This window comes from Aythya ferina (genome assembly GCF_964211825.1).
Source record: "Aythya ferina genome assembly, chromosome: 13".
NCBI lineage: Eukaryota > Metazoa > Chordata > Aves > Anseriformes > Anatidae > Aythya > Aythya ferina.
In genome coordinates this window covers 16406045-16431887 of record NC_140311.1, presented here as the reverse complement: position 1 = coordinate 16431887, position 25843 = coordinate 16406045, and the positions used below count along the sequence as shown (strand labels likewise).

Sequence of the window (25843 nt, the reverse complement as noted above, 5' to 3'; positions counted from 1 at the left end):
TGACGCACGAGTTAAACATGGAAGAGGGAGGCGCCCTTAAATGTTTACGTTAAAGACCTGGCTGAAAACTGTATCATTCCTGTATGCCTTTCAGAGTTCTCAGCATCTCCTGTAGGGATGGAGTGCTCTGAAGAGATCAAGGATATGTGCTGTGAGCATGGCTAGATTGAAAAATGAGGAAAAAAAAGGAAAAAATTACACTGGGATTTGGGTGTTCTTTTTTTTTTTAATGAGATTAACTGATAGTAGGATACTTATGGGGTAAGAAGCATCTAGCAACTTGTTTTTTGGGTGGATTCCTCTGCCCTTTGCAAAGTAAATTTATTTCTCAGCATCTTAAGAGGGACACGCACAAGTGGATCAACCAGCTTCTGTCTTTAAGTTTTAGGGTCATCTTCTTGCTTGGGGAATAAATGACCAGGAACAACCAGAGGAAGTAATACCAGGATGAGACTTGTTTAGCCAGAATGTAAATAGTCGAGTTTAATTTGGAAAGTGACTCTGGTAAACACCCAGTACTACTCATGTCTCTGAAAGTGATGCTTTTGAATTCATCACCCTCCTTACCTGCTACCTTTTTATAAGTACCCTTGATAAAAGCTTGTTTTTCCTCACCCGTTTTTGCTGAGGCAGGCTAGCTGTGCTGCGGATGCATACAGAGCACATTTTCTTGAATGCAGAATTACTCCTCGAGCCTCCGTCTGGGGAGTGGTCGGCGGGAGCACAAACTGCTCTGAATCCTTCAAGCGGAGCTGTCACCTGCAGGGGCTGGAGGTGCAGAGCTGTCTGACCAGGTCTCATTCAGAGAAAAAGAAGCAAGCAAGCCTTGCTCGCTGCTCTCCCATGTTACCAACTCATTAAAAACAAAGCCTAATTCAGGGCTGAGCTTGAAACTTGAGACGCTTCCTTTGCATACAGATACAGTTTGTCGTCATCTCTAGAAGTGCAGAGTGAAGTATTTGCTTACATTTTAAAAGAGGTATTGTTGTCTTCACGGAGAGTTTGCCAGGTAAATATTTAGCAAGGGAAAGTCCAGTTCCCATTGCATTCTCCTTCTTAAAATATAACACTTAATAATTTTGAAAGTAAGGGAATAAGAAGCCCACTCTTCTACACAAGTAGAAGCTGAAAGTAAAATGAGAATGACTTTTAGTGTCTGCGATAGAAGCTCTGCAGGTGATGGGCTCATAAATGTAGTTCTTTGCCGGTCAGAGCCTGTGTGTGCTGGGTCAGCCGTGCAGGCAGAGATGAGCCACTCAGAGTCACTGACAATCTCTCTCCAGGTGTCCTGGCTTCAAGAAATACAAATCTGAACTGCAACGGAAAAAGAATCCCGTTTCCAAAGGGAAGGAGGATCCCCCTGTCAAGGTGGAGACGAACACGCCCAAGGATCCAGAGGTACCAAGCGCAGGATCATCGCTGGTAGCAGAAAGCTCTGCAGCTGCTGTGGTGTCACTAGGGACTGCAGAGCCTGGGCTGGTTAATCCAGCTTTTGAGGAGACCGAAGAAGGTGAGAGTTTGATAAAGAAGTGTAATTATGTAATTACCTTCTACAATATAAAAATGAGGTAGCTACTTCGGACACTTCAGTTTCGAAGATCCCCAACATCCTTAGCTATCCTCACTGCTGTTCAGCCACCAGTAGCTGTAGGAATAATCTCGTTCCCCTGCATGTCCTTGAGGAGAAGGGAGGTGCATTCGTGCGTGTCAGGCACGGAAAGCTCTGCTCACAAGCACAAAACCCATCGGTGCGAAACAATTCAGAGAATCTCAGACTGCAGTGAGTCTGAATCCTATTTCCAGGATTCTTTGCAAAACAAATGCAGTCCTGCTCAGCGGCAACATGCAGCACTTAAAGCATTTGTAGAAGCCAAATAATTACCCATTAGGAAATGCTCCAGCTTCTTAATCTTGGTAAGAAAGTTAAACATACAGTTGATATCCTGGAGTGGTCAGTACCTCTCTAACAGTACAAAGCAAAGGTGTTTTTATAACCTAGCCTGGTTTTGGATCAGCAGTTGGCTATGAAAAGCCCTGCAGATAAAGGGAACCACCTCCCTTTCACTATTGACCCTTTATCTCCGTCCCTGTTAGAAGGCAGGAGCGTGAAGTCGGGGTGCCTTGTCTCAAAGTTTGCTGTTTCCAAGCGTGCAGAGGCTGGAGCAGAGAACTTTGCTGCTGTGCAGACGCAGAGGTCAGTTTAGTTCTCCGTTGGCCTTTTCCCCAAGTACACTGGGGCAGGTTTTGCACCTCCTGTGTGACAGCAGTGGCTCACCCTCACAGTCTACTTGGCTCCTTTAGCGTTGGGCCTGCCTAAATGCTGTGGCGCTGGTAGATTTAAAATGACTTGCTGACAACTTTCATCTTCAAAGTGTCTGAGAAGCATTGCTTAGGCTGCAGGAGGCTGTGAAATAGGTAAACATGACTCCTGGTGTATGGGAGGATGGGAAAAAAAAAGGAGGAAAGGAAATTAGAGGAGGGAAATGGCAGTGAGCTGCCTGTGGTAGAGTCACCGCGATGGCAGGCCGGTAATTACAGCTCAGCAGTGCCCCTTCCCAATGGGTGTGGTGGAATTGGGGATTAGTTGTGTGTAGTCCAGCTGTCACAGCAGGAAAAATAAATGTCTGAATGCTAAGTGAAATGCTCTGAATGCCCTTTAATAAAATGCAAGAAGTAGCAGTCAGTCTAACTTTGCCATAAGCTAGAAGAGGAGAAACACTCTGGAGAAACCAGAAAAATAGGAGCTTTTTAGCTCTGTCTGACCTAGCCTGTCCTCTCCTGATAGCTGCTTTCTCTTCCTTTCCATCCAGATGCTACTTTTGAACACAACCTGCCAGTATTACAGATATTGTGGTGTGTGGATAAGACCCTGCTCATGTGTTGTTTTTTCTCTTCAATTTCCCCAACCAGACCTTCCTCAGAGAGCGAGTCTCGTGGCTGAAACGAGCACAATTGAGATTCACCGAGAAGACCCAGAGGAAGAGCTGGGCATGAGGATAGTTGGGGGTAAGGACACCCCGCTAGGAAACATTGTTGTTCAGGAAGTCTTGCGGGATTCTCTCATTGCTGCAGATGGAAGGATAGCGCCTGGGGACCACATTCTGGAGGTACGCAACCCCCCGATCGTCCCATTGCTTCTCTTGACTTGAGATAAGGGGTCAGCAGGCAGAGTTGCCTAGAAAATTGGGAAATCTCTCCAGATAGGGTTTTTAAAGCACTGATCAGACATTATTGGTAGCATTGTGTTTCTCCTGGGGCTCAGAAGTAGATTTGCGGGTCCTTCTGTTCCCTTGAGTTTTTGGAATTCAGACCATTTTGGATCAAGGAAAAAGATCTTTACCTGATAAACTTCACCCAGTAGCACCATTTTTCTCCAGTGGACTGTGCTCTAGCTAGGAAGTCTTAGCTACTTGCTCTGCTATGTTGCTTAAGCTGCATTTCCTTAATAACTTGAAGTCAGCATCACGTATAGAAGGTGGATAATGAGGAGCACCAGCCCTGTACCCTGCTGCCCCACTGAGATTAACCTGACTGCGTTGTGCTGTGTTGTAGCGTGCTAACTGAGGCTGCAGCAGCTTGGCTACAAGCAGTGAAAACTGTTAGTGCCTCCCGGCTGTGGCTGCCCAATCATTTGGCGAGCCATAAAGACCTAATTACCCTGCTGGACCGCGGGCATCAGTAATGACTGGCAGCCTCACGCACAAGTGGCTGATGCGATCTCCCAGCTGGTTCCTGTCTCAGCCCAGCAGCGTACCTTGCACGTTGGCCAGTCTACCTGCACACCTCTCCATCCTGACTGGGCTGTACACAGGGCAGCTCCCCACACTTGGCAGCCTGACCAATATCCTAAAGGGACCCTACAGAGTCTCATGTGACAACAAAGTGAACACTAGCTTCTCAGGGTTACCTTGGCAACAGCGTGGTTAGGGTGATGGTTCCAGCTGTTGTGCAGATGGTGGGCCACTCTTCGAGTGAGGATGGGCAGTCTCCCATTTGGCTTTTCTCCTCCAAGTGTGCACTGAATGCTGGAAGTTAGCGGAAAGCAGTTCATAGATGCCATCACTTCATATTTTGCAGTTTCAGATTTGTTAGCTGTGTTGTTTGGTCTCACCACTACTCAGCTGTTTGCCATCACCGATGGCCTTATTTCATCTGCTTTCTTCTGCATTCTGTTTTAGAAAGCTCTGCTCTCTAATGTGTGCTCGCAGCAGATGCTTCAGTTGCGGCACTGCACAGGGAGTTGTACATCCTGCCTCCAGCTCTGCGCTGTTCTGTGCTGCAGAGAGTGCCTAAATTATGGAGCTTCTGATGAGGGACTCTGCTTTGTTTGTCTTTCTAGGTGAATGGTGTCAACATCAGCAGTGTGACTCACTGCCAGGCTGTCTCCTTCCTGCGCCACCCAGGTCCTGTTCTCCACCTCATGGTCCTGCAGGAGAAGGGTTTTTCCAACAAGACTGCACAGCAGGATTCCACTTCTGCTACCAACCGGGAAGTGATCCACGTCACCTTGGTCAAGAGAGACCGGTCCGAACCCTTGGGAATCAAACTGATCAGGAAGACGGATGAAGCAGGGATTTTTATTCTAGATTTGTTAGAGGGAGGTTTGGCAGCCAAAAATGGAAAGCTGAGTCGGAATGACAGAGTCCTGTCTATAAACGGACAGGATTTGAGGCAAGGAACGCCAGAGACTGCAGCACAGATAATCCAGGTAATTGATAACGCGGCTGAAGTTGTGTGGCTAATGACACTGCAGCTGCCTGCACTGATGGCAGGGCTCCTGCTCTGACCCAAGGGCTAACAGAACACGCGGGAGCGACCTGCCTTCCCTGAGATCCCTCTGGGAAAGCGGCTTCCCTGCAGATGTGTGGGAAGCACTGCTTCCAAATAGGATAAACATGAAGAGTAGGAACACACCGTGAGTCACCTCTGATGAGTCTGAAGCGAGGCGGCTGCTTGTGGCACTTCAGTTCAGCTGAGGCAATGGGATCGCCCCTGTGGCGTGGTGGCGTGGAGCCCTTCTTGCAGAATGGCCGTGTACATCATCTGTAGGGACCAGCAAAGATCAGGATAGCCTCTTGTCCTTCTAGCAATCCAACTGAAGACGTCTGCTGGGGGATGTGACAGGCTGCCCACATGGGGCAGAACCATTTTGATTGATTTGAAATTCTCTGTAGGATTCCCCATTTTACCTGTATTTGGGAAGGGAGTCTAGAAAACAACATGGGGCATCACAGACTAAAAACCTCCTACAGTACTTAAAATGGTGGCAGAGAGGTGGTCTTTTCCTGCACAACAGGAGTTTGTTGTTATTGCAGCATGCCAAATGTTTCGGTGAACAGAGCTGGCAAGGAATTTTGGTTCAGGAATAGGGACTGCTACGTGTGCAGCCAATGTCAAGTAGGTCAGTTTTAAAATTCTTTATCTTCCTAGGCGGTGACCTCGTTTGTTTTTATCTGGAGATCCTGACACAATACATCTGATCCCACACTGTTTATGTCCCGGGAAGGATCTGAGGTCAGCTGGGTAAGGGAGAGCCAGTTCTCTTCCTGGTAGTCAGCAAAGGAGAGCACAGTGGAGTGGGAGAATAGAAGAGAAACAGCAGGGTTCCAGTTCTGAGATCCTTTTTTATATTATAGATATGATTCCATACAATGGCCCATGAGAATTTTGCTCGCATCCCAAGTGCTGCTGTATTTCTGTAGTAGTGTGCAAGCATAACTCCTGCATGAGGGACCCTCTTCTGATCCCACTGAAATTAGTAACAAAAGTCCCACAACTGGCTTCAGTGGGCTTGGGGGCTGAATTCCTTTTGAAGTGACGTTCTGTAAAACTGCGAGTCTTCCAAACATCTGTTCTTCTGAGAGCTAATTAAAAGTATGGGTTAAACTTCTTTTTAATTTTGATTGCAAACCATTTGGAGAAAAGAGTCCTTCCACCTGTATTGTAAAGTACTATTTGCACCTATAATATATATAATATGCACTGTACATAGTCTGGTACTCCGAGGTGAAGGGGAGGGCACATCCCCAGCTCAGGATGCAATATTTACAGTATCTTTCACGGAGACACAGATGTGTGCCAACTTGTCTGGAAGAAATTGCACCCTGAAATGATTTTGGAGAGACTCTTTAAAACTTCATTTCAAAAAACCCTCATCTTTACTCTACAAACACCCCAACCATCCAAAACAACAACAAAACCAGAGCAGCTGATCCAGTGCCTCTTCCCAGGCCAGGGAGTTCACTGTTGCGTGGTGCTGTGGCACCAGGGGAGCAGGATCCCGTGTGGAAAAGTGGGAGCAGCAACTCCACTTCACTCATCTGCTGCAGGAAACGTCCCAAGAGAGCACATAGGCTTTACCCCAATGGAGTCCTTCACAATAAGGTTTTGTCAGATTAATTTAGTTCGTTCCTTCAGACAGAGGAGCAGTAACAATAGTGAATGCTTTCCCTGTGGTTCTGCCAAGGCCAGGCGTACAGCTGCTTTAGTGTTTAATTGGCAGCAGTCTTAGACAAAAGGTAATGTCTTCAGGTACTCTGGGGAAAAATGGGTGGGAGATGTTGAACAATAGACATCACGAATAAGCTGGGAGGGGAAGAGCTTTAACAAGTTTCTTTACAGTAAAAGAAAAAGCATCCAGGACTTTCATCATGGTCGCCCATTGTGTGGATCAGTCAGTGTTGTGGCTCTGTTCATTTTGCATTGCAATGCGCCATTCTGGTTACTTGTACTGAAGTGGCAGAAGTGATGGTCCCTTTCTGCCTCCTTTTGTTTGGCATCTGTGGGGAACAGAGGCAGGAATGAAGCCTGACTATGCTCCTTTTCCTTCTAACATTTTCTAATTCCTTTATTCTTTTCACGGTAGAATTCTGCAGCTCTTCCCAGTTTTCTATGCATCACATTGCATAGATCTGTTTCAGACCCTCTGTAGAAAACGATGCCTCTCCTTCTCTTTTCCCAAGAAAATGACAGGGGCTCTCCCCTCGTTTCTGATTTATTTTGAACTTGAGTTTTGCCTTCATCTGCGTTTGTTAGTTAAACTTAATCACCAGCATCACTTTTTTAAGTAGCTCCGTTTATGGATACGTGTGGACACGTGGTGTTTACTTTTTCACAGAGTGGATGGTTTTCAAAACCAACAGTCACAAAACCAAGGTGCTCCACAAACCGTGAGGGGACCTTGCCATCTCATGGTTTCAGACCCTCTCTTTGCTTCTCCTGGCAGACCAGTGAATCAAGAGTGAACTTTGTGGTCCTGAGGCAGCCAGGTGTGCAGCTGCTGGACCCAGGGGAAGATGGCAGCACGTCGAACAACAGCAGCAGCAGCAGCAGCAATGGAGGAAGCCCAGTGCACCATCGGAGGAGACTAGACCAGAATCACTACAGGCGAAAGTCTACCTACCAGAAAGTAAGCTTTGTAAATAACAGCAAAAGCACTGGTTACTCTTGGACTGTAGGTCTGTTGTTTTAGCTCTGTGATAGTCATTTGTCACGTAAGACCGACCAGTAGCTCCTTTTCTTCTTGGGCTGTTGAAAAGCAGCAGGTTTTTGGCTATTAGTACTGGAAAACTGAGTATTTGTCATCTACCAAGAAAAACATGTCAGAATTTCCTCTGAAGTCTCTAATGTTGATGCAGAAAGTGTTTAAACCCTCCTTGTTGGAAAGGGCCATGGGAAATTTACCATCCGTGAGACACTTAACAGTGCCAGCACTGGGCTTCTTGAAATTCATAAAGCACGACACATTTGGAGTACTGCACAATGATACTGAGTTATGCTTCTGGTTAGGAGCTAGACAGCTCTATGCAATAGAAGTAGAAAATACAGGAGCACTACAGTGTAATACATGTATGTGTGACTTCAGTGGTGCATCTGCCATCCATTTACACGTTATAAGAATACCCCACAGGGGGAGAGTTGCCAGTCTGTTGTCCCCGTGGAGGTTTGCCCCATGTCTAGAGCTACCACTTCAGTGAGAAGACGTTCTGAAACCGCCCAGACTTATGTGATTAAACGCCTCTGGAGGTTAGTGAGCAGCTGCCACAGATGGCTGGAGTGTGGTGCCTTGGTGTAAACAGCGGTCTGCCATTTACGTATTGTATCTACAACACCTGCTGGAGTGTGCTTTCACTACAACCTGAAAAACAAAGATGCTAGTGTCGTCCAAAAACGCGTGTCCTGAAAAATATTGATTTGTTTGTCCTGAAAAACCTAATTTTACCTCCAATTTGCATCTGCAACTATGTGCAAACTAACAGGGAAACAATAAATCCTGGTATTTAAACTTTAAATAATACCATTATAATCACTAGACGTTCTCTCTAAGGATGCTGGCCATCTTCATCAGCATCTTCAAGTTTTGATTTCTGTTTTGTATACTGGATCTGGAAAATATCTCCTCCTTGTCTGTTTTATCCATCTGTGTCATGCTGGCTTGATGAGCAGAAATCAGGGTATGTGGTTATTCTAATGTAAACACTGTAAACTTGAGTTTACGTGAACCTTTTAAGTCATGCACGAGAAACAAAGTGACTCAGAGTGGATAATACAAGTTACTGATCCCAATCTAGTAGTAGCCAGCAAGGGGCTGATGGCTTGATACACGTGGCCTTGAGAGGCCACCCCTCATCGAGTGCCTCCTTACAGCAAACAGATGTGGGACTGCTGGGAGCAGCTTCGTTTCCCACAGTGGTGCCTCAGTCCTGCTGGTAGCACTTTGGGAATACAGAGCAGCGTTTCCACCCAGAGCAAGTACAAGAGAAGCTGCCTTTGCCATCTGGCAACGTTGCTGAAATGCTCTGGATTAAAGAGGCAGGATGTTCTGTCATTGTTCTGGATCTGGGCTTCTCATGTTAATTGCATTAACGAATCTGTATATTGTACTGTCATTCCTCTGTAGGATTTACCTCAGGGATATGTAACTCATGAGAAGACAGTTGCAATAAAAAAGGAACCAAAGGAGTCTTTAGGAATAACAATCGGAGGTGGAAGGGATAACAAAAACAAGCTCCCTATATACGTAACGAGCGTGCAGCCCATTGGGTGCCTCTTCAGGGATGGCAAAATCAAGCGAGGTAAGGAGACTCAGATCTTTATACTTCAGGACCTGTTTTTAAGTGAAAGTTGGACTTACACCCTAAAGTGAAGGTGGAAGCAGGGTTACACATGAGACCTTGAGGTAGAAATGGGCTTCATAGCAAAAGGTTTGCAATAATCCTGTCTTATTTACCCAACAGGAGATATACTTCTGAGCATAAATGGCATTGATTTGACTCATCTTAACTACTACGAAGCTGTCTCAGCACTGAAATCTAATGCAGCTTCCCACTCGGTTGTACTGAAAGCCTTGGAAATCCTTGCATCAGACTCAACAGATCCCTCTCTGGACATCAAGGAACGAGGATTCAGCTGGTCTCCCCTCTGGATCACGTGGCTCGGATTGCCTAGGTACGTTTGTTTGGTGACTGTAGAGAGTTATTCAATCACAGAGCTGACTTTGAACTCAAACACTAGAAATTAATTGCTTTGTGGGTTGACTTGGAAGCATTACCAGTATTCTTGTTCACTCTGAGGCAGAGGAAAGCCTCATTCGTCAGTGAGATCACAGTATAATGAATGCACAAGGAAGTTCAACTGTTTTTTCCAGTGTGACCCGTTGTTCTTCCACTTCTCTTGCGCAGTACAGTTTTCAGAGGTTCCTGAATACTTTTTTTTTCCCTCTCTCCCCCTAAGAGAATTGACACAAAAAATGAAACACATTTTGGCATTTGAGGCACTAATTGAAACAGTAATCCTAGAAACAATCCCTGCTAAAATACCATTAACTGAAATCACTGTGGCTCTTTCTGGATTGCATTAGAGGCCAGCAGATATCTGTGCTGCTTTATAGCCTCTAATCTGGTCATCTCATTTAGGGGCATTCTTTCAGTCTAATTCTTTTTGGCTGTTGTAATCGTGTGATCTTTAGCGTGAAGCACAAACAATTCTGAATGGCTGAGTTCTCCTGCACAAAGCTTTGGACCGTGGACTTAGCACAGATTTTAGCAGCAATATGGTATATTCCATGTGACAGGGCTGGGGCATTAGAAGCCTGGATTTCTATCTCCTTTCTGGAGAAGTGAACCTCTAATTTGCTCGCTTTTGCAGTTTCATGAAAGTACATTCATCCACAAAAGATAAGATCTGTTGTCATGTCAGCTGACTGGAGAAGGATCACGCAGGAGATGAATGGCAAAGCCAAACCCTTTTGTGGGAAGCTCAGGTTATTTACAACCTTGTTTCTTAAGGCACCTGGAAGAAGAAAGACTAACCTTCTTCTAAAGACAAAGCCTCTAGTTACGTTACCCTTGTGTTACTTAGCAGCCTGTAAATGCTAAACAAAACAGCCCAAGGAAGGTAGCTTTCTGTCTCAAGCACTTGTAGCTTGGCTCGTACTCAGCACCATCCTCGCAGCTTCCTCCGCTGTCCCAGGGATCTGCTCTGTGCAGGCCTAGCAGGAACTAGTTCGAGCTGTGCCTGCGTAGCCCAAACCCGTGTACAAGTCCTCAGATGCTGGCTGATGTTTCTGCCTCACGGGTGCTTGTGCAGTAAAGTACAGAGAGGCAAAAACTGGCTGCACTTTCTCCCTTATTTCTTCTCCAATGTATTTGGATGTCTGCTGGCTCACAGCTTCAACACACTTTCCGCTGCAGGGACTGGAGTCCACTCTTTGCTTGTTGGTAACCTGCCTTCGTCTCAAGGCTGATGTTACCTGCCATTAAATACCTTGCCTGAGCAATTTTTGCTGCTGGTATCAACGCTGACTTCCCTTCCTTTGCCTGTCACTGTCTCACTACTGAAGCAAGGAGCAATGATTTCAGATGCCGTTTCTGCTCTTCAGTCTTCCTTTCTTGTTCTGACCTTTAGGATCTGACAAAATTTTCCTTCTTGTTTCCAGTAATAGAAGTGGCTGTAATTTTTTCTTGTGTTTCCTCACTCATTTTCCCATGTTCTTGTAAGACCTGGTAGCACCTAGCTGGTCCTCCATAGAATGATTTATAAAAGCCCCTGCAAATAAGCTGGTTTTTTAATCTAAGCAAGTTATTGATACCATTTGACATCATGTGACTGGCAAAATCATTTTTTTTTTTTTTTTGAATTGTTACTTGAGAATGCTGGAACTGAAGTGGCACCCTTGTTTGCCAGCTGGAAATGTTCAGGGTGCCCCTGTGCTAGCATTTTAGGTTGGCCCAGGTCTCAACCCACTCAAACTGGGTTCCTTTTGGATGGGACTAAACCAGAAGAGCTTCAGAGCAATTCCTATTCCTCTGTTGGTGCCTGGCACTCTGGCACTAACAGAGCCTTTACCTCGCGTCCCACATTAACACTAGATTACAGAAAATCCCCTCAAGTGTTACAGAAGTGGACCTTGAAATGCACCAGTTGTTTCACTCAGATCTGTCCATGTTGGGCTGCCCTGCTAAAGGAGACATGGCCTCCGTGTGCTAAAACATTTTGCTAAAACTGTGAAAGCTTAAAGCTTGTTGCTGATGGCATGTGGGATTTTGGTTTTTGTTCAGCATTTTTTTTTTGCAGCTGCTGCTCTGATCCAGCAGAAAAATCCTTTCATCTTCCTTAGAGGAAACTCTTACGCTGAAAGGCTGGAGTCAAAGTTGGCGCTCAAGGCTAGAGAAATGCGTTTGGTTGTTGCAACGCTTGAGCCTATGGTGCTGAATCCTAGCCTTGATTCTTGGATCTGGGTGGTTGGGTTTTGTTTGCATCAAATGCTGTCTGTGATGCCAGCTCACCAGGGGCCGTGCTGTCACTGAGCTGCAGAGCCCCGGTAGCCCGTTCTGCAGAACCTGGCTTACGTGACAGACTGCTGGTGCCAAAGGGATTTCGGAGAGATTACAGCCCTGGTCCTGCACCCTTCTTGGGACCCTGAGTAACAGAGGGAATACACAAGTATTTTGGTCACGCTGCTCCTAAAGGAAAAACTCAATACCAGAGCATTTGGTGTGTAAGCTTCCATCTCTGCCCATGGCCACACACCTGGGGAAGACACAAACATCCCCTGCTGTAAGAGGGCAGTGTGGTAATTCTCCCGCTAGCCCCAGGCAACAAGTACTGGCTCTACCAAATCAGGTGGCTGGTGTGTTTCTGGCTTTTTTTCTCTTGTATTACTACTGTGGGCAGCCCAACTGTCCCTATAAACTTTTACTCTTTCTCCATTCTTTGCTTTGTTTGTAATTGGTGGTGGTGAGCGTTTCAAGTTAATTACACACTACTAATTATTGCTGTGGAATGTTTATCATGAGCACTGTATGTCACAGAAGACAGCATAGGGACTTTACTCAATTTCTTCATGGTGTTACGTTAAACACCACATACTCACTGCATAAAATACCATCTCAAAGCACTGTTTGGGGGGTGGTGGCATAACTCACTGCACACTGAATCCTGAAGGTTGAGTTGTCCGCTCTCGGTAAAAGCTTTGGCTCTTGAAACAGCCACAACCACTGGGCATGGCTTAATTCCCAAGGGGGTGGAAAAGCAGTATTCCCCTCGCCCTCTCCCTCGAGGTTTATCTGAAGCCAGTCTCCCCGAAGCCTCAGCTCTCCCTGTAATGACCTTCAGGTGCTCGCTGCTGCGGCCCCGCTGGAGCAGCGCATTCCATAAGCTCTGGAAGGGATGCAGATCCAGCAGGGAGCTTGCCAGGATAAAATCTGCACCTTTACTTTCTGTAAAGTCTAAAATTTTTTTCCCACAGTCATTTTCCACTATGGTGAATTAATGTTTTTCATCTTAAAAGCCCTTTTTCATATGGAAAGTGGATTTTGAGCAAAGCCTTGTTCAGCTCTTGGTGAATGTATCCAATGTTCATTTATGTTTCATGCTGAAGTAGCACTTTTATACTCTGGGCTATTTATTTGCACTAGATGCCATGTGTATTTGTCATAGCTGTACAATACTACAGTTGTACAATACCAGTAGAAGAAAACTGGAGGTAGCAGTACGCTGCAGCTGGGTCGTCCCATGTTTGTGTGTGAAGAACTTGTACAAAAGTAAATTACAGTTTGAAAGTAGATAATTGGATCTTTCTCTCAGTGAGAAGTTAACTGTGAGAAGGCTTTTGAAATCTGAAACTCACCTGCAAACTGCTCAAGCAAAACCCTTGAGGCAAAAACGTTTATTAGGAAAAGTTTAGCTGCTGGAATACCTCAGTGGGGTGATCCACAGCAGTTTCACACAGTGTGGCAGCACGTTGGTGCCAGAACTTAACCTGACTGCGAGCCAGAGCACCGGAGCTGTTTGCCTGTGCTCCTGACACACCTTTTCAGGCGCCTCATGAAGGCTTTGTGTGCGTTTGTGCTGCAAACTCGGGGAATGAGCGCTGTTAGCGCTTATTCAATGCATCCTGCAAGGCGGTCTCAGCACTGCAGCCTACTCCAGGCTCACTGAGAAGACAGAGGTCGGGGCTGGGGTTAGCATACAGTGATCTGCAGTTGCTCCCCAAGGAGCCTGGTACTGTACACAGGAGTCCTGCAGGAAAGACCTTTCATATTCTGATTGGAAGGCAGTAGCAGAAAGGCTGCCTCACCCCGTTTTGTTTGCTTTCCATCAGTGATATATGGCTGCTGACTGCCTTTGTTGTACCAGGCACGTAGCATACATGCAGAATAAAAAGCTCAATTCCCATCAACTGAATGGGGTCTAGCAGTGCTGTTTACAGTTCATTTGCTTTTGTCTGATTCTGTTCATGTTCATGAAAAATGATGTTCATGATGTTATTCTAAAGTGAATTCATGAATTTTTCAGGTCACAAACCCTTTGAGAGCATTGCTGTTTTCTGTTAACTCTTGAACTAGCACTGGCAGGACTGAGAAAAGACCTCTAAAAGATTGGCATCTTCAGATTTGAGAGTTACCCCATAAAGCACTTTGCAGAGGGGTTGCCTGTAGTCCATAAAACAAAAAAAAAAAAAGATGAGGCTGTTCCTTAGCTGCACCTTGTGCAAGGGAAAACACAAGCCTGCTTTCTCTGAAACACACACGATCTATCTCTGGTTTTGACCGTTCTTATCTTTGCAGCTACCTTCACTGCTGTCAAGATATTGTCCTTAGCAAAGGTAACCTGGAAAGCTGGGGCTTCAGCATTGTTGGAGGCTTTGAGGAGAGCAAAGGAAACCAGCCATTCTTCATCAAAACCATAGTGCCTGGGACTCCCGCCTTCCGAGACAGGAGACTGAAGTACGTATGGGCCATCCTCTGGGTCTCTGGTGTTTAAGTCAGAAACGCTCTGGTGCTTATGGCAGCATGCACTGTTTTTCTGAGGGTCTTTTACCCTTTCAGCTGGCTGAACTAAAAGTTAATGACCTCAAGCTCTTAGACATTCACTTGTGCAGTTAATTCTGTCACCAGAGTTGTAACAGAGTCCTGTTTTAATGAGCATTTGGGTTTTTCTATAAAAGTGCAACTACCAACTAAAAGGAATTAACTTGTATTTTAAAGGACTGTAAAGGTTTTAACTGAGTAATTAAATAAAGCTAGAAGGGGGATGTTCAAGCTTAATGTTGGAGGCTTCTGAGTATAAACGCTTTTGGGCTATGAAGATGTGATCTCAATGCAAGCACCAAAAGCCCTCCAAGTGTAGAGAAAATTAAAACTAGCCTTGCTGACCTGTTAGTGATCACAGTGAGCGGAGCTGTGAGTAGTGGAGCTGGAGGCCCCCAGAGAACTCGACTGCAGCATTATCTCCAGGAACCAGCTCCTCTGCAAGCATGCAGCAAACGTCATACTGTTAAATAAGTAAATAATGTACAATTAAAAAAAGAGGCTCTTTCAGGGGTCAGAGCTTCAGGGTAGTGAGTCAGGCTTTTCTCCCCTGAGGAGTATGGAAGAACAGAGCTGGCTCAGAGCCTTGGTGGAGGACTGGGTGTGCTGTTTGAGTGCTATGGGAGCAAGGCTCTTTCCCTCTGACACTTGAAGGTACCAGGCTAGCTTTGGCACCTCACATCCTTGCAGCTGAACTGCACAAGCCGGTGGGAGATAGCTGGGTGTGCTGCAGAGCTGGGCAAAGCAGGCAGACTTGGAAGCCTCTCCTGTATTGAGCTGGAGCGTGACAATGCCTTGGCCTTGTCAGCACTTCACCTTAGCACGGGCTGGTCAGGTAGCTGGAAGAGACCCTGGTGGTCAATGCGTTTATCAACATAAATTTGTTTTAACTTTTCCCTCTGCTGCCAGGCCAGCCAGTTGTGCTCCTGATGCCCTTCAGTGCTGTGCCACACAAGTACCAGCACTGTTCTCCTTTCCTCTTGCCCTCTGACTCAGAATTGAGCCTCTGTCTGCAGCCGCTCACTGTGCTTGTATCCGTTCTCTTCCTGCCCCTAACCTTTTATCTTTATAATTAAGAAGTCACTTCAACAAGTTTATGATCTTGGTACAAGGTAGGACAGATGATCTTGGGGTCCCGGGGTGTAATGTTAATAAATTAAGTCTTGACAAGCGTATTTCCTGTCTTCTGATTAGGTGTGGAGATGAAATAGTGGCAGTAAATGGAGTACCAGCAATTGGAATGAGCAACTCGGAACTAATCCCAATGCTGAAGGAGCAAAGGAATAAAGTTACACTTACTGTGGTATCCTGGCCAGGAAGCCTCCTGTGAAAGCTCAAACCATGCAGCAGCTTCAAAGATCATCTTTGGTACCAGATATTTGTTGACCATCATGCTAAACTCAACGTGACACAGGGAGGGAATGCGGAACTCTTGCTATACTGTGTATTGTCAGGGGAGACTTCACTTCATTATTGGAGAAAACATTTCTTTACTGTGCTGAGGTTACCACCAACTCTGAGCGTTAGATTCAAAGTTACGGTAAATCAGAACAGTTGTAGCTTCCTGGACTTGTTAAAGCCTCTCAGTACTAGTGCTGCAGAGAGAGACATTTTTTCGGTGTTTCTCTACAAAGTAGCCATCTTTACTTTGAGGCATTTTCTTCAGTTGTAGCGACCTGCATTTTATTTAATGTTTTGAACAGGTTGAAACAGATGTGACTGTCCTATTTCCCTTGCTAGTTTAAGAATACACTTTGACTACTGGTCTCTCTCTCCCTAACTGCCCTATTGGACATAGATTTCAGACGTTTTTAAAAGCCACTAATAAAGTTTTAAGGATGCAGACCAAATAAGCTGATCCTACTGCCCCCAGTCCTAATGGTGTTATGTTACTGGAATGTAATGGACGTTTTTATTCATCAAAAAAAAATCATAGCTGGTAGCTGAAGAGCTGCCAAATTAGCACAGTAGAGCTGTGTTGACTTGTATGAAGGTCCTATCACCAGGTATCAGAGATGAGGAATTTGATTTTCATCCCCTTTCTCAGCTTGGCTTCCCTGGTTTTAAGACCTGATAAAACGACCAGCTTTTCTCACAGAAAGCAGGTGACTAAGTAAACAGGTCTGCTTGTGAGAAACCTCTGTCCCAGGAAGCGATTTATTATAATCAGAGTTTCCCAGTGGTCAGAGGCAGAGTTGAGGCAGTGGGGCAGAGGCTGCCTCAGCCTCATTGTACCAACTGTATGAAATAAGCTACCTCCAGGACAGTGTGCCCAGTTTGGCTTCAGCTTAAATGCACTGTATAGTTAAAATTTAGAATGCGAGAAACGAAGCCATGTTGCTAACTTCCTACCTGGAAACTGTACATGAAGCAATTCCCTTTATTTTTTTAAGAAGGTTGTTAATCAGCAGTAGAAACGACAGATCTTTTTCAAATCAGGTTGAATTAAGAGAGATCTTTCCTCGGATGCTCTTTCTGCTGTACCTTTTATGGGGCCAGCTCAGATTGTAAGAATCAAAGGAGCTTCTCCCCCCCTAAGATGCTATCTAGAATGAGTAATTCCTTCTTGTAGTGAATTGACTGCGGATACGTGCCCATCATTGTCTTAAGCAGTGCTTTTTGTAGGGCTGGCAACTTCGTAATTAGCTATTACAGCAGCGTAGAGCTGTTCCTTGCTAGATGATTTAGCTGTTTACATTCAGAGTGACTTCGCTTCCTCTGGCTGTTGGCTGAAGGCAGTATATAGCAGGGCCTGTTATCAGGGCCTATTATACAGAAATAGCTTAGAATCCAATTGTTACAAAGGCTTCCCTGGCACACAGTGTGGCCTCTTTGTTTGGTTGACAAATACTGCTATGGACTTTGACAGCAGAAACAGTGTGTGGCCAGCTGGGCTCTGGGGTCTTTTTTCCTGTTGTTCCTAGTGAATGGTGAGAGTGAAATAATTCAGAAGTCAGAAATGCGCCTGTGGAAAACCGGTCACTCGACCTGCGTCTGACACAAGGGAACACGAAGCAGGTTTTGTCTCTTTCCTACCATGGTACAAAATCTGTGCCTGGTAGGGAACAGTAAATATGTAGATAGAAAAGAGGGCCGTTCCTACTGAGTAGTATCAGATGTCACTTGTATAAAGTACAGTAGGAAAAAGCCCCGCGGAAGGTGGTCAGACAGTGTAAATGAAGGGGATGCTGCGGGAGGCAGCATGATTTTTACTATTATTCCATCTCGTTTCAAGGTGCCTTCAACTTCACCAAAATGTCCTAGTAATTAAGTACTGTTTCCAAGATCAATTTGTTAATAAATGTTGGATTTGTTTTAATGCCTTTATAAATTATTCTAATATTACTGAAAACCAACAGTGGATTATGTGTGTGTGTGTGTTGTGTTTTTTTTTTTTTTAAACTTTTTTTCTTATCAGCTAATGTCCCAGAATAGGTCACTTCAGCAAGAGGCCTCAAGAAACTGACCTTGCCAGGCAGGAAGCAGTGCAATTGTCTTCTGCTTCTCCCAGGACAGGAGCTCGACTATCCAGAAATATGCTGTGACTAGAGAAAAACAAAACAACAAAAAAGAACAAAACCAACTCCCACATACCCATTTCCCTCAGCTATGTCACTGCTGCCTGCGGGGCTCAGAATCGCCTGGACTGAAAAGCTAACCCATGGAATAAATAAAGCTTTATTTAATGAGGCTTAACTCCCTGATCCAGCTTGCTGCACAGCTCAGCAGCTACGGGGCTGCTGCTGGTGCTCCTGGAAGGGCTGTGTGCCTGGGCCAGGGGTTAGCTTTGTCATGATTTCCACTGCTGCAGTGCAAAACATCCCTGATTCGAAGGGCAGAAAGATGCCAGTGCCATAAGGAAAGGAGGAGCTGTACAACAGAACTGAGATTGCCCTCTCTCCTCCTTAATGTTGTGCCCACTGTGCACTGCCAGGAGCTGAACACCTCACTGGTGTTCCCTGAGCTGCCTTCTCACCACGGTAAGCTGGCTGAGGCTTGGGGTGACAAGACCCATGCAAGTGTCCCTCTCTGACCCAAGTTTACCTTCTCAGCAATGTACCTTCTGCGCGCGGTACGGCAGAGGCCTGTTTTCCATCTCACTATTTGGTCCCTCCCAAATTCTGATGTCACCAGCCCAAGAACTGGCCTCATTTGTGAAAATTACTGGAGTCACTTCTCAGTATCCCTGGGAAACACCATCATGAAGCCTGCAATAATTACCTGATCTAACTGAAGATTTCCAGAGCCCCACATTTATACATCTCTGATACCCCAAAGGCAATCATTTCAGCCGTTTATTTCAGCAGAATAAGGCTATTTCCCTTAAATTTACAGCCCTGCTAACATCAGTGAAAGGCTTGTGTCCAGTTCTGAAAAACCATTCCCAAACAGATGGCAGGAACTTGAAGCAGTGACTCTTCAGTCAAGATCCCGTCCCCTCTCTCATGCAGAGGGCTGCAGGCTGGATGTGGTGACTTTATTAATTATGCTTATTTAGGGGATGAGTAGCTTCTGTCCCCTCCACACACACCCCAAGAGAGAAGGGGACTGGATGCAGGGTGGCTCTATCCACCCCTAGAGAGGCACCACACAGACCTCAAGTGGCTGGGGGGCCAAACCCTACACTTACCTTAGCATCAAATTCTACTGACAAGCATTTTCCCCTGATTCAAGACAGGCAAAAAAACAGCTCAGACTGGGCTGGGGGTCACTGCCTGGCACTTCCTTTGCTGCTAGCTGCCCTAGCGATCTCAGAGATCGTGTTCTGGAAAAAAAAAAAACAAATGTCATAATTACAGAATACACGGAGGCAAGGGAAGGATTCCTGGCCCCTTTCCCTCCTGACAGTCCCCAGCTGTGCAAAGGGGTGGGGGCACGCTCAGCAGCACAGTGCTGGGGTGGCAGCAGCAGGGCTGGCTCGTGCTCCCTGTCACTTATTCCCATCACTCCTCTGCACTGGGCCAGCAAAAGTGTTCATGCAGCTGCAAATCGAACCAAGGAAAGGACCCTGCTGAACCACAGCCGTGTGCTCCCGGCACGACTTTCAGCCAAATCCTGCTTCTGTATCACCACACGGTGCTGGCACGGGACGGGGGGCAAGGCAGAAACTGCCTCAACCAGCCCAAAACACAGGTGGAACTGTGGCCTGAGCCAGCGCTGACACACGAGTGATGTGAGACAGCAGTATGTTGCCAGTCTGCATGCACCAAGCATTCTGAATCCTTCTCACCACTTTCGTTTTGATTTCTCCTCCACATGCCCCATCCCGAGCTCCTGAGAGCTATGGGGTGGCCACAACGCAGCCCCCGGCCCTGGCCAGAGGAGGGGCACGGCAGGACACATCCCCTCACGCCTCCTGCTTGAGGCCAGGAGCTGGGGTTCCTGCAGCTCCCCCAGCTCTCAGCAAACCTCCTGCAGTGCCCGGAGATGCTGCAATTCCTAACTCACGGTGCTCTGCCAGACTGCTGACCTGGCTGCGGAGGGCCGAACGCTTTGAAGCCTGTTTGTGGGCCCTGCCCTTTAATTCTGGTTCACTGCACACACCTCCCCAACGCACGTGCATTTCCCAGGACCTCAAAGCATATTAAAAAAAAAACTACATTGAAAATAAACAAAACAAACAGAAAAAAAAACCAACCCCACACTTTATTCTTCTCCCCATAGGCTTTGCAGTTAATGACCCACCAAATGCACCGTCATAGCATATTAACTGTTATCATAGTGCTGTACCAGCTCGAGTCTCTACAATTTTAAGCTTCACGTGATACTCAGACTTGCAAGGTTACAATACAAAAAATATGTAAAGTTTCAGAACCACGTTATTTTAGGGCAAGGATTTAAGACAGTTTGAAATATCAAGTCAAAATAGTGGAAGATACTTAAAACGGGACACTTGTGGACTCACAAAAACAGTATTCTGTAGTCTGCAGCATTCTGTTTAAGTACTAGACATGCCAAAACCCCTCAAAATTATTTTGTTCTTCCCACCCAGAAATACCTGCTTCCACCCTGCTCAACCAATACTAAGTCCAAGCAAACTCTGGAATTTGACTGAATTTATTCAGAGATCTATGGGGGAAGGAATGCATTGCACAGGAGTGTTGGTGACATCCAAATAGAAATAAGCCAACCCCATCAGGGCAAAATGCTAGATGGAACTTCACGTTCTCTAGTGTGCTAGGTTATTCAGCTCAACCCTTAGTTGGGAAAGAAAAACAAAAACAAACAAAAAAGTTAGTCAGAACTAATTAAAGAGAAACTCGTGCTCTTACTATGGGTCCTCCATTGATTTTCCACTTAGGAGTGTAACACATGGCAGAACTACATTTGTAACAGATTAAAACAAAAACAAAAAAAAACAACCCTAGGTTCAGTCTTTATGTAGCCGGTGTAAACACACCTAACAGCTTCTCAAAGCCATCAGGCCAAAGCAAGATCTCGTGACCCACCAGTAAAAGCAGTTTTCTCACATGCTGCCCACCTGGCCATGGAGAAATGAGAAGATATTTTTGTAACTCTAAAGAAATGTATTTGGGGATGAGACTTTTCACTACTAGGAACCAGGCTCTAAGCTGGCTCTCAGGATCTAACTCACGTTTTTCTTTGGACAATAAATTTCAAGTTGCAGTTACTGTCCTATTTTTTTCAAAAAAAAAAAGGAATGATGGTCACAAAAGAAACAAAAACAAAACAAAAAAACAACAACAACCTATTACCTAAATGCGTTAGTTTCAGCTGAAGCCATCTTCCATCAGAAACCATAGGATCTGATACAACAAAGTTCTCCCTAAGGATGTTTATGAGTAGAGTAGCTCAGTGCTTTATATACTAGTACTGCTGTATTTTGTCTTGTATCAAAAAAACACAAAAAAATTTAAAAAAAAAAAACACAATGTAAGTTTAAGTTTAACTGCACATGCAGCTTCAACTCTCAAACCACTGTGACATGCTTCACTGCTCACCCAGAGTCAGCCTCTCTTCCCTTGGAAAAAAAAAAGGAACCAAAAAAAAAAAAAAAAAAACCAGAACCAAAATCACCAATGCCACGCTGGTTCAAAAGGAGCAAATCCCTCCCGAGGGCTGTTACTCCTTGGCATCCTGCTCCTCTCCCTCCTGGGCACCGTCTTCGCTGGCCTCCTTCTCCTCCTTGCTACGCTTGTTCTTTTTGTGCTTGTGACGCCGGTGACTCTCCCCCTCCTCGCTCTCATGTTGCTTGCTGTGGTGGGGAGGAAAGGGGAGAGGAAAGAGCTGTCAGAGCCTGCATCAGCACTGCTCCGCCACAGAACAGACCCGAGCACACCGACTCCGCAGCACGGACACGGACAGAGGGCTTTGATCTAGAAGAAACATCAGCATCAGAAAGGCTGAGGGCACCACGGTGCCAGGGAAAGGCTTTCTGGTTTCTCTGGGGCGATCTGATACCGTGTGCAGCTGAACTGAGGGCAGGGAATGCAAAGTGCTTGAGGTGGCTGCTTTCCACCACATGCTGCATCAGCACACGATGCAGGCAGGCAGCGCACTGGACAGACTGCTGTCAGTATCATTTCTGGGGAGTGTTTATTTATTTATTTAACATAAAGAACATCTCGGTGCCCTTCCCAATCCTAAAGGAGCTCTAATAACCTGGCCACATCACAAGCTTCACTATAAAGCACTGACGCTGCTCTGAGAAGGAAGAGTCCTAGGCCTGAGAGGTGTTTGGAAGCTTTCACTCTGAGCGTCCGGGGGAAATCCCTGGACCAGAAGCAAGAAGTGGATCAGTGCGGCTGGAGACACGTGGATATCCTAACGGGGGGGCAGATCCTGCTTCCACTTCTGCTTACTCATAAATGACCTTGCACTTCACTACCGTGACACTTTAGAACTCCTCAACCAGCACTGTTTGCTGGGTAACTACAGATATTTACACAGGATTTCTGGGAGAAATCCCAGCCAGAAGCTACTCTGACTCGGTCATATGTGCCTGTGCGCCTCGGCCCAGTGACCACGGCCAGGTGCTCCGTAGGCACAGCACGCCCGACACAACCCACATGTGCACAGACCAGTGGGAGACCCCTGGAACTGGACAGGTGGGAGCTCCTGCTGGGATTGCTGCTGTTTTGCAAGCATGCAACTATTTCTGCTCACGGGTTGAAAACCAAGTGAGCTCTCCAGAGTTGGTGTGAAGGTTGCAGAATTAAAACAGAGGACAGAGTACAAGAAAAAGCAAATTAAATTCGTCCTGGGAAGACAGACTGTCATAGAGTATGGACACAGCTCCATGAGTGGGGACAGAGCCAAGTGCAGAGGCTGGGATACCAGGTCAGTAGCAGAGACACCTAACTGGCTGAACCACTGAAGCTCTGGCTGAAAAGCTTCTGGCTGCAAGTGATTTTCTGACTTGTTCAGTAAGTGGTTTTACAGTCATTAAAAAAACAAGAGGCTGTTGCCCCTTCTCCAACACATCTTCAGCCACCTCGCGGAGAGCAATGTGGCAGTGGTTTATGCTTGAACAATGTGACTGTCCTTTAATATGTAAACAAGTGTCAGTGGTTTCCTTCAGACTCTTCAACCTGCAGGAAGCTGGGAACTAGACTGAAACCCTTCCATCCATCTGCAAACATCTTAAACAGACTCAAATCACCTTGGAGTGTCTCAAACAGGGACTCTGACATGCACTAGGAGTGGGCTTAAGCAAAAAGTATTCCTCCATTTGCTTTGGCAAACAAACATTTCTCATCCTACCACTTTGAACGAGACAGAAAGTGTCTGCACGTGTTTAAGAAGCAAAGGAAAAGTCACCCCATTTCCAATTTAGTGCAGCAGCCCAGTTCTGCAAATCAAACTCTCAGATTCTGACACCACTTTGGTGAATTCCATTCTGCTTATGCAGTCAGATAACACCAGATTTTAATTCTGAGTACAGGAAGCTGAGAAATTACCCTTAAAGCTATTGCCCTGTTCGGCTGGTATCAGCTCAGCTTCCATTTGCTTTCTGTTTAATTTTAATTATACTCCTGGCCTTTCTTTCCATCGCCGTTTCCAACTTTTTAGCAATCTGTCTCTTCTTGAAAACCTATGCATCTCCTTAAGGATGACAACAGCCTTTTGCCTCCAGTCACTGTGTAGGAGTTTTTCTGATATTAATTTTGAAAAAAGGTAATTACTTACAGAGCTGACATAAATTTCTTCTAGAAGAAGAAAGTTGAAGCACCAAAAAAAATGAGCAAGTCTGCTCAAGTTGCTACCAGGACATAAACTGATATAGCAATAGAGCATCGCCTCAGACTGGAGCCCAGACCTCTTCTCTTCAGCAAAAGAACATGCAATACCAAAATCTGATGCTTCTGCTGGGGTTTTGCACTTCACTTTGTATACACGTTCTTAACACTGGGAAGAACGAAGCAGTTGATGTGATGTCTAGCACAGACTAACTTCTCCTTTGTGACACACTGCTGCATTTTTGTTGGCAGTGATTTGACATCCTGCCAGCTGCCTTACTGGAAACACCAAGAGATCCTCTCCCTACGCTGGGCAGCTCTGCTTTCTGCTCAGGTACACGCCCGAGAGCAGTTCCTCTGCCTGGGCACCACGTCTCAGGGCTTTAGCAGGTCGCAGTTCACTCCAAGCACATCCAGCTGCTTGTCTGCAGCCCACGTGTGCTCCCATTAACGGCCCGGTTCTCCCGAGGTGGCTCTTACCGCCTCGAAGACTTATGCTTGCTGCTCTCCTCTTTGTCCCTGTGCCTGCGCTCCCGGTGCCGATCCTCCCGCTCCCGGCTGCGATCTCGACTCCGGCGGTAGTCACGCTCGAAGTCGTAGCTGCGCTCCCGGCTGTAGTAGCGGTATCGTTCGTCGTCACTTCAGGAGAAGAGGGAGAAGTGAGGCAGGGGAACAAGCAGAACCCTCCCCGACAGCATCTGTCACTTCTTAGTCTATCAACAGGCAGAGGTGTTTGTGATGCTCCTGAACAAAGCTGCAGTGCTAACCCTCTGCTGCTTATCGATCCCGAGCTAAACCCAGCCCCGGTAAAGCAACGTGGCTCAGTGTGCTCTGCTTGCCTGTTACACAGCCCGTATGCCCAAACACCCGCGTGGCATTGATTTCTTCTAGCCTCTGAAGGCTGACAGTTTACAAAGTGTGCTCTATGGATTTGCCAAGGGAGTACCTCAGCTGCAGGCATGCGGCCAACGTCTCGGGGATTTTGCCCTAGCAATCCTGCTGGAATATGTCCAAGGCAGCCAGCTACCTCATTCAAAACCAACAGGAACACGTTCCTCTTATCATTCTGCCTCCCCTGGTGCTGGATTTTACCTCACAGCACTATTGTTCTGGATAGTCTAACTCACACAAAGGAATTACATGTTAGGAGACTATTTTTTTGTCCCCCCCCATGAGTTTAAAAGCTCAAATTGCACATACTGCAATTGTGAATGTCACCGACACGGTCTTTCTGCCTACACCTTTCTGCTCAAGGCACCTCATTCAATCACCATTGGGCATGATGCAGCCCAAATTCAGATACATCCCACGCTCCCTTTTCCCCTACAATTCACTGCCCCTTTTCCCTATTCAAATTTTGAAAGCTGAAATCTGAATTGTTAACAGGTCCCACTCTGCGAAATAATATTCAGACTCTGAGGGAAAGGAAGTCTGAAGCATCATTCTCAGACTCGTGGAAACAAGCCAGACAAATAAATGTCCACTACAATCATCTGAGAATCCAAATGACTCTACTGAGCACAGCTACTTGCCCTGCTTGGCAGGCGTGATCTCGGAGGTCAGCGTGCTCGAAAGCAGCCAGCAATGCTAACAATGCGCTCAGGAGTGCTGATCACAGGGCTTGGCTGCAGCAGGAACCCACTCAGGAAGTGTAGGAGTCTGAGCTCCTCCAACTGCCCTAAGTTTGTCTTCAGCTCTGTTCCTCCCTGCTTCCTCCCACAGTGCCCACCAGCTTAAAAGAAAGGAAAAAGTTAGGAAAACGTTGCCCTGTTTGCTCACCCCAGGGGCCTGGGAGTTCCCTGAGCAGGCAGCGCCCTTTTGCCAGGAATGCACATTCTGATCGTGTTTTGAATGACTATTGGCATTTCTGAGCCCCGAGCCTGCAAAGCACCGATGCTGCTTGTGACAGAGCTACCACGAGCAGCCCGGGGCAGAGCACACAAAGTGAGGGGTTTAGGAAGTGTCCTCGCAGTCCAGCCTTCACATTAGCTCTCTAGATCAACACCAGGAGGCTGAAAGCCTCCGCTCCCAAGCGCTCGCAGCGCTGCTGCCGCCTGGGAGCCCAGCAAGAAGGCTGTCTCCTGCGCTCTGCTCAGAAGCGCCTGGTCTCCTGAAGGATTTACGTTTTGTGGCTGACTCCTGGTGAACGGCACTCCTTGCCCTGAAAGCCTCCACAGGAGAGCCGAGCAAAGCATGGCTGCTTTCCCCTTTGATCTGACAGTTATAGTTAGGAGACAAGAAGCAGCAGCTTCTATGGCCGATGTTTCACACCGAGCTGTGAAATACCGAGTAAACAGAGGGGCTATTTCATTCACTGCACTCACATTACAG

General features: G+C 46.3%; 2 protein-coding genes across 6 annotated transcripts in view; one reads left to right on the top strand and one right to left on the bottom strand.

Moving 5' to 3' along the window:
• LOC311443815 (ligand of Numb protein X 2-like) overlaps positions 1 to 17678 on the top strand; it is a 31868-nt gene extending 14190 nt beyond the window's left edge. For all 3 annotated transcript variants that reach the window (XM_084534328.1, XM_084534327.1, XM_084534329.1), the window contains exons 3-10: positions 1284 to 1510; positions 2911 to 3107; positions 4340 to 4708; positions 7226 to 7408; positions 8900 to 9074; positions 9237 to 9447; positions 14070 to 14228; positions 15507 to 17678. In XM_084534328.1, coding sequence (XP_084390454.1) covers positions 1284 to 1510; positions 2911 to 3107; positions 4340 to 4708; positions 7226 to 7408; positions 8900 to 9074; positions 9237 to 9447; positions 14070 to 14228; positions 15507 to 15642 — 1657 coding nt within the window. In that variant the 3' untranslated portion in view covers positions 15643 to 17678. The remainder of the gene's footprint in view (positions 1 to 1283; positions 1511 to 2910; positions 3108 to 4339; positions 4709 to 7225; positions 7409 to 8899; positions 9075 to 9236; positions 9448 to 14069; positions 14229 to 15506) is intronic.
• The window catches only part of LOC311443817 (uncharacterized protein), a 30590-nt gene continuing 20823 nt past the window's right edge, over positions 16077 to 25843 (bottom strand). Inside the window, exons 15-18 of one of the 3 annotated variants that reach the window (XR_014697519.1) lie at positions 23993 to 24151; positions 21351 to 21528; positions 18943 to 19077; positions 16077 to 17857 (exon numbers count right to left, since the gene is read on the bottom strand). Coding sequence is in view for 2 of the 3 variants with exons in the window: in XM_084534332.1 (XP_084390458.1) it covers positions 21396 to 21528; positions 23993 to 24151 (292 nt within the window). In the remaining variant the exon portion in view is untranslated. Of the gene's footprint in view, positions 17858 to 18942; positions 19078 to 19939; positions 21529 to 23992; positions 24152 to 25843 lie in introns of those variants that run through there. The other 2 variants (XM_084534332.1, XM_084534331.1) reach the window with 2 other exon arrangements.